Source organism: Centroberyx affinis, unplaced genomic scaffold, assembly GCF_046629955.1.
Source record: "Centroberyx affinis isolate AG114_WGS23_722 - 3 ecotype Tasmania unplaced genomic scaffold, CSIRO-AGI_Caff_v1 ptg001770l_1, whole genome shotgun sequence".
NCBI lineage: Eukaryota > Metazoa > Chordata > Actinopteri > Beryciformes > Berycidae > Centroberyx > Centroberyx affinis.
Window position 1 is genome coordinate 97,337 of NW_027280165.1, and position 16,550 is coordinate 113,886.

The window sequence follows — 16,550 nt, forward strand, 5'->3', positions numbered from 1 at the left end:
CGGCGGTTTATTTGCGTGTGTGTGTGTGTGTGTGTCTTTGTGCGTGTGTGTGAACATGCTCAGCGAAGTGAGCGGAACCTGGGAGAGCAGGTGTAATTGGTTGTGGAAAAAAGGGAACCTTGTGGTCTCCCTGGCTAAATGAGATCAGACAATCTTCTCCTCTCCATTTCCTCCCCAGACAACAAGCACATTGTACCCCCTCAGGTTTGTTATTATTTCTTTGATCATGTTGGACTCAACGATAGAGGCAACGCAGATGACAGGATAATGATTATTTGCTGAAAGCACCCTCCCTTTGATAGCATGTGAGACCCCATCTTGCTCTGCCTTCGCACAGTTGGCTTAAATCAATTTAGCCACAGACACACACACATGAAAAAAAAGACACACACAGTCTAAAAGGGTTTGAGTGCTCTGGTCCTTGGACAATGTGCAGTGGCTCAACGAGTGCCGGGGATCAATGCCTCATACAGTAAGTCATTAAGCCCCATTATTTCTACAAAGGGGAAAATGCAAACCCACATGTGTTACCACCCTGATAGCCATGACCACCGGCTAAATGAGTTTCTCTAAGTCAATATCTCAATGCGAAGGGATAAGGACTGCTGAGGAAGCATCCGTGGCTCGATGGAGCGTCTCAGCTCAGGTTGAAAGCAGGTGTGAAGCCAACGTGTGCTGCATGATGCGATTCTTAGAAGGCAAGAGGAGGAAAGGGAAATAACCCAAATGAGTGGGGGTGAGACTTGGTGTTTTCGCAGCCATGAGTTGATGAAAGTGGGTTCTGGCTTGTTGTGGGTCTGTAGGCAAGAAGCAGTCGGTATTTAAATGCATCTATCGTGAAGTACGCAGAGCTTTCTCCCATTCCCAGTGCTATCTGGATGGGAATGTGCTATGAATTTTGAAAACTGGAAATCCTTTATCCCCTCTCTTCTCCACTTCATCTCTCTTCCTCCGGTCTCTCTCCTTTGTCACGTGTGAGCGGCGTTTTCCGATAACGCTGTCCAGGATGATTGATGGTCTTCACCCGCTCGTTTTGTTTTGAAAGACACAAATCATGTAGAAATTGTTCTTAAAGTGGAAATATGAATGTCATGTTCAACATACAATCTAAGAAATAGGCTCCTGTTTATTTATAGATTTAAGACAAAAATAGACAAAAAATAAGAGGGAACATCTGACAGTTGTTTTTGTTGTTACACAAGAATAGAGACTGAGCTGTTTGTTGGAATTATTTCAATAAGCTGTTGACACACCAACATTTCCCCTGGGTGGGTATACAACTCTCAGTGCAACTCGGTGCAGTGCTACAGTGCTGAAGTCATGCTGTTGTCAAACATGTCCCACATATTATAGATGACTCCACTTTCAATTTAGAATTTAAGGCAACAGAATAAATCACATTAAAAACTATTGTTGATACACACCTGCAGCAGTGCGTCATGACTGAAAGCTATGATCGAGTAGGCCAAGGTAGAAAGTGCATACATTTATCTGGACTGTACTCTGTCTCACACTGCGGATTGGCCGGGAGTAATGAGCCTTTACATTACATAGAATGCTGATATTGCGGGAGTGCCATTTTGCACAGTCAAATTACAGTTCGATTTTCACCTTACATGGACTCAGCAACATTCACCAATCAATGGGTGTCAAAATGTCCTCTGATGATGGATCTGACAAACACGCGCACACGCAAGCAGGCATGCACTGCATACATCGACAGGCATAAAGAACAGGCGGGGAGGGGCAGAGAGTGAAGATGTACTGTACAAGGAAGAGAAAGGAGAAGAGAGGGAGAGAACAAGGCACCGGGAGGATGATGGAAAACACAAGAGACACGATTACAGAACAGACTCTTACGTTTCCCTTTTTCACAATCGCAGTAAAACACCCAGAACACTTTTGTAATGTATATTCTCTCGGTGACGTAAGGCATCGTGGCATCTGACAAATGTTCTCTTTCTGTGTGTGTGTGTGTGTGTGTGTGTGTGTGTGTGTGTGTGTCCAGAATGTTTGCCAAAATGACAGGACCAAAAAATGATATTGCGAATAAATGAACAGTGAAGCACACCATGTCACAGAATTTTCCATTTCTGACATCTGTTGGGCTTAACAGATGCTCTGCTCGGCTGCCTTACCCAGACTCCTCTCTGAGTCAGCCAGGCTCACCAGTCAGCCAAGGATCTGACTGGCTGTGGAAATTGAGCCTGATGGTAATTGATTGCACAGAACTCGCGTGCTTCAATTAAAGAAAGTTAGTAGCTAGTGAGGAATTAAAAAAGTTGGAGAGCAGAAAAGACGTGGCCATCCATATTTGTCACAGCAGCCTTCTTCAAGGTCAGCTCGCTGCCGGCAGACATCAGCAGGGGGAGGGTGGGGGGGGGGGGGCGGGGGCGGGGGGTGGCGAGGAGGGCGAGGGGGAGGCGGCAGATGGAGATCTCCGGCCTTGCCGCTCAAGAGGGCTGGAGAGCTGGGTGGAGCGGACACTGAAGGACAGGTGGGTGCGGTCTGACACTGGACCGCCAGTATCAGGGGGCGTGGCCCATCGACGGCCCGGGCTCGTCCCCGTAGTCCCGCGGGTCCATGGGGTCTCGCCTCGGCTCCGGCAGCCTGGAAGAAACGCAGCAGAAACACAGAAAGATCAGATCTGTCTGTCCTCCAACCCTTGTCTTTCCCTGTCTTTCTTGCACACACACACACACACACAGCCACACAAACGCACACCCCACCCACCCACGCACCCTCATCCATGCATGCACATTATGTAAATATAATAAACCTTTGAGAAATGTAATCAGCTTCAATCAAGGTACGCCTTAAGTAGAAATCATCCATTCTGTTGGTTTTATATTAGTGGCTCTGGAGTGACAGAGACAAAGCGATTGCTAAATCGCAGGGACCTGTAGCAATCTGAGCCAGGCTGATAGATTCCATTTCACTGGGGACAGTCTGCACTAATCATAGCCTCTAATTGGACAACTTTGTGAGGGTGACAGAGCACTGCTCCTCCCTGGGAGACTGGAGGCTGTAACAGACAGCAGCTCTCTCTATTATGATTTTTCACTCAGATCTACCACATCCATTTCAAAAGACTACATGTCAGCGTGTTCTTCTCTTCACAGACATACTGCACTGGGCTGTGTTTTTGCAATTCAATGTGCTTTAGAGCAATGTCATTTAATTTCAGCATTAAAATATATTTGAATACAATAGGTTCCTACAATCTTGGACAGTAGGTTTGTATTACTGAATGCTCACTGCCATCTCCAATAGCAAGAATCAGGAAAGAAGAGATTGTCCCCCAAATGGTTACTCAAAACAGTTAACAAAAGGAATGAAAAATTTCCAGGCTAGTTCCTAGTTTACGTTACCATGATAGTTTCTGCTGATAGACATGCTACTCTGTTAGTGTTAGCTATGATAACTAACCTAGCATCAGCCTATTAAAACGAAAAATAAAAACGCCTAGACCCAGGCATTTTGCTGCCCTTCACCTTTCAGAGGATTTGTTTATTTTTCTGCCCATGAACTTTTTCAGAAAAGGCTGAATAAATTTGCATCAGACTTGATATGAAAGGTTTGTGTGTGTGCAAATGGCAGCAGTTTTTTTGAGGGATTTCGGGCTTTAATAAAGGCGTATCGGCCTCAATGTTAAAGCTTCTCTCCAGCACTTGCTTCCCCCTCAACCTCTTTCTTCCTGTTCATGGCGTATGCAGCGCAGTCTTTGGGAGAAAAGCTTCACATCCGTTAACAGGCCGCAACATCTTTCTGAGCGATGCTCCTTGAGTATTCCTCTCTGACACACTTCTGATGGCACAAACAAAGAGCTGCTTCCTCTCCCATCATGCACCTCCAGGAGGAGCACATCATCACAGCACAAACTCAAAACAGGACATTTCATCAAAGAGCTGCCACAAACGTGCACACGCATGAGTGCACACTAGTGCATGTGTGTACATATACATGTGCACATACACACACACACACACACACACACACACACACACACCTTGGCACCTAGTGCCAGCTTATTAACTGCCAAAAGAAGTGATTATGTTGGCATAGTGCGTATATACATTGTACACACACACACACACACACACACACACATACATATATCCAGGGTTAGATGCTGTATAGTTACAGCATCTCACTTTAGCATGTAATGATTTAGAGATTAATAATTCAAAAGTATTGTTCCCATTCAAAATCTTGGCCAAGTTAGCATGTGCGCTTTCATCTACCATACCAATTTTGCTCAGTATTCAAATCGTCTACAGCATTAGACAGGCTGCTCGCTCTTGTTCTCGGCACAGCAGAAAGTCTCTGTTGAGCTAAGCACGCGCTCTCACACAGCTCCCTCCTGTCTGAGATGGTGTTTGGGGTAAAACGTTGACTTATTTGTGTAAGGCAATTTCATCTTGCATCTCCAGTCAACCAAAACAGTCACCCTGCTCTTCACAAAAAATGTAATTACAAATATATTCATATGGCACAAAGTGAGGCCTCCACTATGGAGGCAAATGAACTATTTATATTCAGACAGTCCTTGCTAAGCCTTAGGACACATGGATGTAATAACTTATTTATTCCACCCGCAGGAAAAAGGCCATTACTTGAGAGAGAGAGAGAGAGAGAGAGAGAGAGAGAGAGAGAGAGAGAGAGAGAGAGAGAGAGAGAGAGAGAGAGAGAGAGAGAGAATGGGGGGTACGGTGTGTGTGTGTGTGTGTGTGTGTGTGTGTGTGTGTGTGTGTGTGTGTGTGTGTGTGTGTGTGGTGGTGGGTGGGGTAAGGGAGGGAGAGTAAGTGACAGAGAAAAGACAGAGTGGAGCTTCACCACGCAACAAAATGTCAGTGGGTGGGTGATATATTCCCTACAAGTTAAAACCCTTCCTTTGTTCTCCCTCTTTTTATGTTCATCTCCTCTAGCCGAAGGAAAAGATCACTTTACCGTGTGTGTGTGTGTGTGTGTGCGTGTGCATGTGTGTGTGTGTGTGTGTGTGTGTGTGTGTGTGTGTGTGTGTGTGTGTGGGGGGGGGGTAGTGTCTTCCTGATGACTTTCCGGGTTCTTTCCATCCATGACTTATTTATAAGCTTTAATGCAGTCGATGTATTATTGATCAGGACCAATCATTGCCTCCTCCCCTTGGTGTGACCGTGGCCTGTGGACAGGGGCAAGCTGGGCTGAGAGAGCTCACTGTCTGGGGATCAGTGAAACATATAGCTGGGTGATGGATGGACAACAGCCTTGGTGTGTGGCAGTTTGGGACTTAAGTGTGTGTATGTGAGAGACAGAGAGAGGGAGAACGATAAGAGTTCAGATAGGATTGATTGAGTAAAACAAAGCTAATCTTACTAATGTCTCCTCTCTGAGTAAAAAAAGAAAAGTTTCTCCAATAGCCCTAAAACGAACCTATCACTCATGGAAGAAAATCACTTGCTCCCCATGAAGAACCAGAGGGAAGCAAGCATGATGTTGCCTTGATTCTGACTTTTGTCTCTCTTGTTCTCTCTCTCCATCTCATTCTGTTCCCTTTTTTTGGCCTCAGCCCCATGGAGCGCTCTCAGAGATGGAGGAAGGAGGGGTCCTTGCCCTGATTAAGTTTGAATTCCCTGCTCTTGGCAGAGAAGCCGCAGGACTCCTAAGTCATCATCCGGAAACTCTCCCATCATGCTGTGGCTGCCACTGCAGCCTCGCCAGCTTGATCCAGCCTCATTGCCGTATGAATAATCATACTGCGGTAGCTTGGACATGCTGAATGAGTTTGGTGGGTGCGTGTGTGTGTGTGTGTGTGTGAAAAAATGGAGAGAAGGAAAAGAGAGGAAGAGGTGAAGAGCCATCGGGGGGGTACAGGATAGGGGAGTGAGGTTCTTCTTGATTAAGCAAAGAGGTTGAATGAGAACTCTGTGTACATAGCAGTGGTGGCAATCATCCGCAGGGGAAAATAAGTATTGTAATTTGCATTTCCAAACAGTGGTGATGCCATCTAGGCGTACTCCATCACATAAGATGGCAGGGCCCATTTCTCAAGCCCTGGGGGCCTATGAGGTTTGGCCTAATGAGAGAGGATCCTTAATGGTTATTGATAGAGCCCACGAGGACAGACTCTTACCCTTGCACTCCAGTGAAGCACTGCACTCTGCCTCTACTTAATGAAGTAAAACTTGTCGCTTCTCCGGGATGATTTAACACTACAAACAGCTTCGCGACAAGATATGACTGAGTGTGATAAAGAAGAAAGATGTAAAATAAGGCAGTGAAGAAGGGAAAGAGGGAAGGAGGAAGAGAATATGAGGATGGAGAATGAGAGAGAGAGGAAAAGAGAGTAAGGGATTAGGAGATGATGATCCACTGTTAAAAAAAAATAGAGGAACGTACTGTAGGGTATTATGAGTAATTTGCCATTTTTGAGCTAATGCTCTACTGGATCTAATTGGCCATTGTCCTGCAAGGTTTTACATCCTCCTCCCTGCTATCTGTCTGCCAACTCCCGCTCTTCTCTCAATGGATTTATTCTCTTTCCTTTCATCTGACAGCCTCTCTAGAAATGTGTAATTTAGAAATAGCCCCTGCACACACCTTTCATTAAGAGCTCTCCCCCTGTGATCTGCCAACACTTTGCACTGCGATGGTCCTGCCAACTAGAATTTGAGATGTGGATGTGTCGTAATGAGAGGAGATGTGGAGAGCGAGAATGAGGAGGGCAAGGGAGTGACACAGAGAGGGGAGGGAAAGACAGATCCTCTCACAGCTTGAGGGAGAGAAATGCATAAAGAAAGCAGAAACAGGAGGAGAGCTGGAGAAGTCGGCCGGAAGTGACGTCATCCTCATTAAAGACTGCTGCTGACGCTCAGACACAGCGATGCACAAGAGCGGGAGAGGCACCGTGTAAATGTGGGAGCCGTGAGATTGTAATCAATTTTTCAGGAGTGTCTATCACAAACTCCATTGTCACAGCTTTAATAAGAGTGTGTTCAGACGGGACGCTGTTTTCTCCCACTGTGAGCGTTGCTAGGAACAGAGAGCAAGAGCTCAAAGGGTGCAGGGAGAGTTACATCATTCTTGCTGCTCCGCAACCCAAACTTTGACAACAACTTGCAATCTATCTAATTAGCTTCAGCTAGCTAACCTGAAGTGACAAAGGGGATAACGGTGATGAAAATAAAAACTGACAAGAGAAAGTTAGCAACTGGCAACACATTGCATTTCGTTTTGCTGAATATTGTCATTATATGAATTGTGATACATGCCAACAGCTTTTTTCTTGTTCAGTGAATGACAAAATTAAAATTGGCAAAAAAATTAGATGATTGGATTTGCTCAGTTTGAATACAATTAATTTTTTTTTTTCAGATGATAGGTGGGCTCAGGATCCTACACAGGAGCAGAATACATTGACAAAAAGGCTGTCTGGAACCTTTACCCCTTCTGCAAAAATTTCAGCCACTTGTGACACACACACACACACACACACACACACACACACACACACACACACACACACACACACACACACACACACACACACACTCTAAAGCACAGACACGTAGGGATGAGTGATGTTAGTAATAAGCCTTGAAACAAACAGTGCTGTTAAAACAACCGCAGCATTGCCATTCCTCCAAGTGATGGGAGATTGACTAATCCACGCTGCTGTTGCTTGACAAAATTCCTTGGGCATTTTTAGCAATAAATCCTTCGGTAAAATTACCTTACAGCCCCAATCTGTATTTGCAACGCGGTACCCTCTGTTGAGCTACTGCTGCCACACTATTGGCTTTGTATACATTGTGATTTATTGGGCTTAAGAGATTTTTGTAAATAAAGAACACAATGCAGCATATCTATTTGGGGAAAAAAAATCATTCATCATCAAATCAGCCTAAAAAAAAGAGTTACCTGCTTTTATTAAAAAATTGTATTTATGTTATCAATTATTTAGTAAAAGAAGTAGTCACTTTTTTCAAATATCTCATTTTGGGATGAAAGTCTTCAAATACACCCAAATCTACCCATTTAGACCAACATTTAGATGAAATGAATTGCTGATTGTATCTTAAAGCTTGGAGATCAGTGCAGGAGAGTGAAACAAAGCTGCCTGCCCCGTTACACTCCAAGTCAATAAAGGGAGAGGCCAGCATCATATGATACACATCTGACTACGTAATTGCTGTAAACAGTGATAGTCATCCTCTCTCAATCAGGAAATGGTGACTTGTGGCATATTCTAACTATTCACTGGGATCACCTGACCCTGGGAAACAATGCTAGACCTTGTGGTGTTTCCATGCTGTGTGAAAGACTTGAATTACTTCATGGAGGAAGTTAAAAGCAGCCAACAGACCAACAGGCAATGCATCATGGTACTGGGGACAGAGAGCCAGGGGCTGTTTAATATGACCTTTTCTGTGCACTGCATCTTATTTATTAGAGCAAAATGGCACAGGCAAGGATAAATCCATCTCATCATCCACCAGATGTACCGCATCAAGAGGCCCCCTTTCAAACTCATGTTCATGAATGCCATTATCTTAAAATGTACATCGGGAAGTGCAGTGCATTCCACTCACCCAAGAATTGCGTGCAGTCAACTCACTACATGTTGCATATATTATCCTGAGGATGCCTCCTCCTCCTGCATGCGGGCTGTGAACCGTCAGGCGGAAAGGTCAGTGATGCAGAATAAAATAGTGTGCTGATGCTCAGCCAATCAGAATAATCATACAGGCTTGTCTGTGCTGCAGCAGGTGTGAAGAGTTGGATGAATACCGTTATCCCTCCGTGAACTAATTTCTTGCTCACTCCGACACCGGTACCTGCCGTTAATCATTCAGAGGAATTAATGCAGACTTATTCAGATAAGAGCATTAACCACCGTAAAGAGTCAATCTTACATTGGCTCATTTAGTGATTTTACAATCGCTGTGGCCACAGGGGCAATTGAGGAATGAATTGAGGAGAGTTGCAGCAATCCCGTGCATGTAGGCCACAAAAATAAAACTGCTCATTAATTAAGAGTGTGAAATTAAAACTGAGCTAAACATGAAGACAGAAAGCATCCCTGTTGTTTCTCGCTTCGGGGATCGCTGTACACGGACTAACATCAAGTAGGGGGAAAAATACACCATAAGACGTCCTTAAAAGCCCCTCTTGACTGAGATGTAATCGGACGATCAACAATTACCCTGCATATAGCACACCCCTGAGTAAGCATATAGGACTACTAGCCTGTCTTTCAATTTTCATTTGAGTCATTATATTCTTGGCCAGCAATTAAATGGCAATGAATGACTAAGAAGATCCCATGGAGTAGAGGAAAGAGGAGATAATGGAATCACCTTAATACTTCCCCACTGTATAACAAAGGAAGAGGAGAGCAGAGAGAAGACAGACAAGTTGGATATAGTCTATTAACATGGGGTTTCAACATCAGAGGACAATTGTTTCATTCTCTGGCATTATTCCTTTGCCATACTTACAAACACCACTGCTTTCCCTTTGTAAAGCTAAGTAGGGAACATAAAGATTAAGATCCATGAAGCAACCGAATGGGCGTTCATAAAATAAGATAAAGGACACACCGATGCTCTACTGCCCGCTCTGTTTATGATGCGATATAAGGTCCAGTCCCCCACGCAAATTAAGGGCTATGAATCCGGGGTTTCGTTGTGAGAGAAACAGGACCTGTGTCTGAGTGGTGCTGCTCACAACTTCACAGATGCTGACTTGAGTTTCAGGTCACAGTCCCGGGCCAGGACAGATGGAATATGGCTCGGTCTCTAAACAGCTTCGACAAGCTACTGCACCGAGGCTGGCGAGGGGTCGCCAAATGGTCAGCACTGTGAGAATGGTAAACTTTAGCATATGGTGAAAAGGGCCTAAAAAAACATTGTATAAGTGAATACGTTAAGTTTCAAGATTGTGTAAAGTCATTATAGCTGTAAATTGGGCAACAAAGCCTAGACTACCAGTCAACAGTTTGGACACACCTGATTGAATGCACTATGTTTTTCATTATTAAAGCCATTTTGATCTAAAGGCTTGTGCTTAAATGATTGAAATGTGTTCCTAATTTGTTTCTTAGACAAATATAAGGTTAATATAAGTTGATGCCGATGTATGAAGCCTTTGCCTTTCCATCAAGGCAAAGGGCGGCTACTTTAAAGAATGTAAAATATAAGATGGTTTTGATTTGTTTAACACTGCATTTGGTCACTGCATGATTCCATTTGTGTTATTTCATAGTTTTGATGTCTTTACTATTATTCTAAAATGTGAAAAATAGTAAAAATAAAGACAAATGCGTGTGTCCAAACTTTTGACTGGTAGTGTACAACCAGTCAGTTGTACACTACCAGTAAAGCCAGGTGCTGGGACCCATTGTGTGGTTTAGTGTGATAGCCTACTTGTCAATCAGAGCAAAACTTCTATTACCCAGTTTTTTGTTTAAAAACATTCAAACTTTAAAAGCATATTATTTCTTTGGCTTAAATTGAAATTTCTGTAGTATCTAATACTCCTTTGAAGTTTGAAACTCAAGCCCAGACAAGTGAGGGAGGGAGGGAGGGAGGGAGGGAGAGAAAACACTTTGGAGAGAGATAAACTTATCTAGCCTTCGGAAAGCTCACATCAATAGCTTGCAGGTAATAAATAGTGAGAGCCTACGCTGTCCCCATACTCCTTCTTACTTAAACCATCTCACATTCTGCCTTCTCTGTCCCCCCTCTATTTTGACTCCAACGTCTCTGCAATTTATCTTCTTCTTTGTCCAATCTCCTATTTCTGCTATTCCTCACCTCCTCTGTTTCTTCTTCCCATCCCTCCCCCGCTCACCCATGCCCCTAATGCCTTCCCCCTATCCGTCCCTCCCTCTCTGCCCCTTGTCGTCACCATAGGAGCCATCAATCCATGCTTGCTGAAGGGAATCCCTCCTGGTCTGATCTGCATAGCTAGTCATGTGATGCCTTGGGCTGGCTCTGTCCCAGGGCCAGACAGCCATTATGAAGACTGACTGGTCACAGCAGTGCCCACACACTTGGCAGGCTGGCAGAGCGGCCCCCTTTCTGCCTCTCTCCCGCCTCCCCCTCCTCTAACTGCAGAATACCGGCGCCACCTCCATCAGTGAACTGCCCAGGTGCCCAGACGCGCCGTCCTGGAATCTGGAATATACTTTGGAGACACTTTACAATTCAGAGTCTGTTTACGCCTTACTGGAGCGACGATATTACGGATATTACTCTTCCTCCGTCTCCACCCTCTCTGCTCGATCAGAGACGGAGGGACATATGGCCACAGAAGTGGAGGAGGAGGAGAGAAAAAGAGAAAAAAGTGTGTGTGTATGTGTGAGAGAGAGAGAGAGAGAGCAACAGAGAACAGCCTGGCTATTAGGCAAAGCCTTCTGTTATCTGAACACTCCCCCCTCCCTTGCATCCAAGTCCTGTCATCCAAGCCCTCAGTCTGAAGGACACCCAGACAGACAGCCCAGAAAACCTGGGCTCCAGACTGTCACAACTCTCATCTCGCCTGATAAAAGTCTCATACGCCTCATCCCTCAGCCCTCTCCCTTTCCTCTCCAGAATGTTAAATACACAGAGGAATAATGGCAGATTTCCCCCACAAAGTAATACCGCAAAGACTAACTCCCTCTGTAACAAACAAAAAAAGATGAAACTGACAGTTATGATCTCCACAATAAAACCGGCCCCCCTGAATTTTAAGCGATAATGCTAATGTATAACCATCGGACTTTACAGACAGCTCTGCATAAACTGAGACTCGTTCTGACTTCATTAGTGTGAACTGGAATTTGTTGTTATGTTCCTGCAGCAGGAGCATAAGATGCAGCATTGCAACACAGTGAAATACAGTCACAGGGCTTGACAGCTCCCCAGTGCTGGCTGACTAATAAACTTTTATGTGTACTAATGTATCCTGTAAAACATCAGTCATAAAAGCATTCCATCTCCTGGAGGTGATATGCCCCTATAGGATATTTCATCATCAGAAGACAGGAAGCAATTTCATTGTTTTAGAAAACCGAGAGGCCTGTCCATCCTCGGCAATTGGATACAAAACAATCTTTTTCCGTACTCACAGGTGAATACAAAACAAAACTTCTACTTAACACATGCTAATATGTCTCTCCATTTGTGGACAAAGTTAACAGAAATCAATATTTAATACAGTTAAAGCAATTTTGATTAATGATCAATGACCATCAACTGTAAGGTCCTACACCCTCCAGGAAAACCTAAATATGCAAATATGATACCGATTGGAAAAAAATAAAGTCATTATTCATCCATATCCTTCCCTTGACAGAACGTCGGATTAGTGAAGGTGATTTTGCGCATGTTAAATCTCCCATTAGAATCCTGGGGTAGTTAAGTCCCACCTCCCCATTCCTCCCTATAGCCAGTACCATAAATCGACATGGTGACAGGGCTCGTCGTGCGACTGCTGAATTAAACATGCCAACGACAACCTTTGCACACACTCCCTCCCTCGCCCTCTGGCTGGGGGGATAACTGAGTGGAGGGACAGAGGGAGGGACTGGGGGAGGGAGAGTGTCCCGACATCCACCCCTCCGAGCTGTCAACTGCGTGCCGAGACGTGTCTGGATGCATGTGTGGAGCAGTGTGGGAAGATCTGGAGGTGGAAGGGAGATGTTTGCGAGTGATGTGTGTGTTTGTATGCGTAGTAAAGCCGTGGTTCTCAATCCTGGTCCTTGGTATGTATGGTATGGTATAGTATATGGTATATGATGTAGTGTATGATGTAGTATGCCTGTGGTGTAGTATTTGATGACATGTATGATGGTATGTTAAGTCCTTTGCTATATAAATTAACATGACTAGACTAGACTTGACTGGTAGGATAGAAAACCAGCAGTAATCCAAGTTATGAGCAATACAGCAAAGGTGGGCTGTCTGACCACTGTGTATAAATGTGTGTAGGTGTGCGTGGGTGGTGTTACAATAAAGGGAAGCAATAAAGCAAGGTATCAGGTCTCAATTATATACATGAATCTAATCTAAATTGTCAGCTTTTACTACTCTAAATAATACCCAATCAGCAACAGGATATGTTCTAACTCAAATAACATCCTATCCAAGCTCAACTTTAGCCTGGAAATACAATATGCCAAGGTGCTACTAACATAAGAATATACTAAATTGTGGCTTATTCACTTATTTAGGCACGTAGGTAAGGTAAGGGTAGCACGTAGGTAAGCTACTACTTATAAGCATATTGCACTCCAGCAACAACATTTATCTGACATGAATTCATACATCAATCAGTTAAACTTAAAATGAGCATGAATGAGATATCCAAACATGGGTAGTTGATAAGATATATTGGTACAAGGAAATAAGCGTATTTTGCTCATTAATGCAGCGGAAAATACAAGGGTTAGGCTTACAGCCATCTTTCTATCTTTCAACTTTGCTGATTTGTGTATAACGGTCTCTCTACTGTAATTAACATCTCCGCACAGTTCGGAGATTTAGCGACATGAGCAGAGCATAATCAGCATTCTGATTGGTCTAATCGCTCACTGGGCAAATTGAGTTTCATAAGCCTGCTGTACAGTATGTGTAGGTGTGATTATGTGATGATGCTGTGGCTCCCCTGTCTCTGTGTTGACAGTTCATACCGAGGGCCAGAGGTTTGATAAGGCACTGATTCATCACCCCGCGGTTCAGCCTGCCACTATCATCCTCCTACATCTCCACAGAGCTGAAATCAGACCTGTAATTCTACCCCAAGGCTACCATGCTGTGGTGTGTGTGTGCGTGTGTGTGTGTCTGTATATGTGTGGTTAAAGGGGACATAGTGCATGAGAGAGTGTGAGGGGGACAGACGGATACTGTGTCTGTCTATGTGTGTATCTGTCTTCCTGTCTGTATGGAGAGACAGTCTTCTTCTTTCCCCTAATTACCATAGCTACAGTATGTGTGTGTGTGTGTGTGTGTGTGTGTGTGTGTGTCTGTGTGTGCATGCGTTTTGTCCTTTTGTGTGGTTTTAGAATGAATAATGAATGTTTATACACAGTGTGACATCTTTTGAGCTCTTTTACCTGTGTGCATGTGTGGGTGCATTGCATGCGCGAGAGGGTGCAAGGCATAGTTTTCTCCATAGATCCCCTGTGACAATCTGCCTTGTAAATAGACCAATGAATGAGAGGGAGAGAGAAAGAGAGAGAGGGAGAGCGAGAGAGAGAGAATATGCAAAGAATTTCCAGATAACCTATTTCTCTTGTTTGTAAATGGGTGTAATTCCTAGACAAGATACAAGACAGGATAGGAGGGAGCTCTAATTGCTTAGTCCAGTTCCTGTATGTCAAGTCAGCCTTACCCAAACCAAATAATATGTTATTCTCAAATGCAAACAAAACTCTTACACAAAGCAGAAAGACTTGCAGATTGCCTACAACGTGTCTCCAATCTGTCAGACTGATTAGCAACTGCCTGATTAGCAGTTGTCAGCAATGGGTCAACAGAGGTGATTTAAGTTGACAATACCCAATAAATCAATACCTCTGACTGTTTAAATAAGGATATTATTGTCTTAAATAAAAATCTCCCAATACAGGGATGAATCTACTGAAAATGTGGCTTTTTTTTATCACAATGGGTAAGTTTTATAAAAATCAAAATAACAAGAGAGGCTGTGCTTTACAGTGATTTTCATCTGAGAGGCGGTAGGCACGATGTGCGACTTACTGGTAAAACATAGTCTATAACAGAATTGGAAGTAGAAGGTTCAGTCATCATCTCATCACCACGGCAACAGAGACACATCCCTCCAGATGTGCAGTGGCATGTGATGGAGTCAGAAAACAGACAATATCACCTAACATCTTCAGCCTTGATGCAGCTGTCTGTGTAGCTCCTTCCACAGCGTACTTTCTCAATCCCTTTCTTCTCAGTTCTTTTTGCCTTGTCACCTTCTTTTTCATATAATTGCATGCACACGCACACCGCCCCCCCCCCCCCCCCAGAGGTATCCACTTCCAGAAGGAAAAAGTGTGCTGTAATTAACACATTTGGATTTATTTATTTCTATTCCTCCTCTTAAAAGAACAGACTAACCACAGAGGCTGCTGTGACAATGAGATTATTAAATGAGATGGGACAGCTAGAGAAAACTGGGTGGCTAATTTAATGAGCAGGTGCAGAGAGCAAAAATTAATAAGACAGGCTGGAAAAAGGAGGTGTACGGCACATAAACTCAGTTCTGTATTCATAAATAGTGAAGTAGATAATAACACATCAACACGTTTTATGGCATGACATAAACATGACATGTTCGGTCTAAATTTACTGTCTGGGAGACAGTAAAAGAAGGGAAGAAGTGAAGGAAAAGAAAACTGGTATGGTTTCTCAGTCTACAGGACGTAGGATGTTCAACACTGAGCTACATATTAGATAATACAAGGTTATCAGGAAGGGTATTTCTTGAAGCAGATATAACAAAATATGGACCGCTGGAAAAGATAACAAAATGTTCATACCAGGAAGCTCGGTGAAGTTTGCTATTGGAGAATAACCTATTGTTGCCGTCTTGTGCACTGGAGCCCTCTGAAATATTATTTGCCACGCTCTCTTTCATTTTTCATGCCTTTCCCTTCTGCATTACCAACCTGCCCAGAAAGCTTACTGTATTTCCCCCCGTTTTTTCTCCTTCCTCTTCAGCAGTCACTTCACATCTTCCTTGGTGTAGTGAAAATACATCTCTACAGGCTACACCTCACCCTCATCTCCCCCCAGCCTCGCACCACTATACCTGCGCTCCATTTTATTCTATTTCCCAAATTCGCCACTAAAAACACCATGCCTTTGTCATTTTCTTTTTTTAGTACCATTTTGTCCCTTGCACATCTTCATTACTCGGCGGCTTGGAATGATCGTAACATACAAATGTTCCATTTTCACTTGCAGGACGTCCCCCTGGATAAGAGCATTATCCTGATATATGAAATGTAAATTGCAAAGGTTCTCAACCCATTAGTCTGTGTTAAATCTAGCCTTCTTTAATACTTAAAGGGGAAGTTCAACGAATATGAATATTTAAAGCCGAGTCTTGTGGTGCTCCTTGTTAAATTGTTAAATCCCTCTCTCATACCCGCTTTTCAATGTCAGCAGAACAAAACTGACAATCACTCCTTTCTCAAGGTATAAAGTGACTACGCTGACATGCTGATCTCTGAAAAAAGTCACTTCAACACACACACACACACACACTACAAATAGCAGTACAAACACACCTATGCACACAAAACAGAGCGAGAAAGAGAGAAAGGGTGTTTGAGAGTCAAAAACAGAGAATGTGTGTTTGTGTGTAAGAGAGAGAGTGTGTGTGTGAGAGAGAGAGAGAGAGAGAGAAAGAGATGTATTTTACACACATGGATTAACAATCCATTATTCATAGGTACTATTGGCTCAGAGCATCAACACAAACACAGCAGTAACCTGATTCTGCTGCACTGTAATATTCTCAGATGCATCACAGACACTTAACGCCTCCTCTTTGCTCTCTGGGATCAT

General features: G+C 43.7%; 1 protein-coding gene across 4 annotated transcripts in view; it reads right to left on the reverse strand.

The window, feature by feature from the left end:
* Positions 1–1,123: 1,123 nt before the first annotated feature.
* The window catches only part of trim44 (tripartite motif containing 44), a 56,875-nt gene continuing 41,448 nt past the window's right edge, over positions 1,124–16,550 (reverse strand). For 3 of the 4 annotated variants that reach the window (XM_071529148.1, XM_071529146.1, XM_071529147.1), the window contains exon 5: positions 1,124–2,610. In XM_071529148.1, the coding sequence (XP_071385249.1) occupies positions 2,263–2,610 (348 nt within the window). In that variant the 3' untranslated portion in view covers positions 1,124–2,262. The remainder of the gene's footprint in view (positions 2,611–16,550) is intronic. The other variant, XM_071529149.1, reaches the window with a different exon arrangement.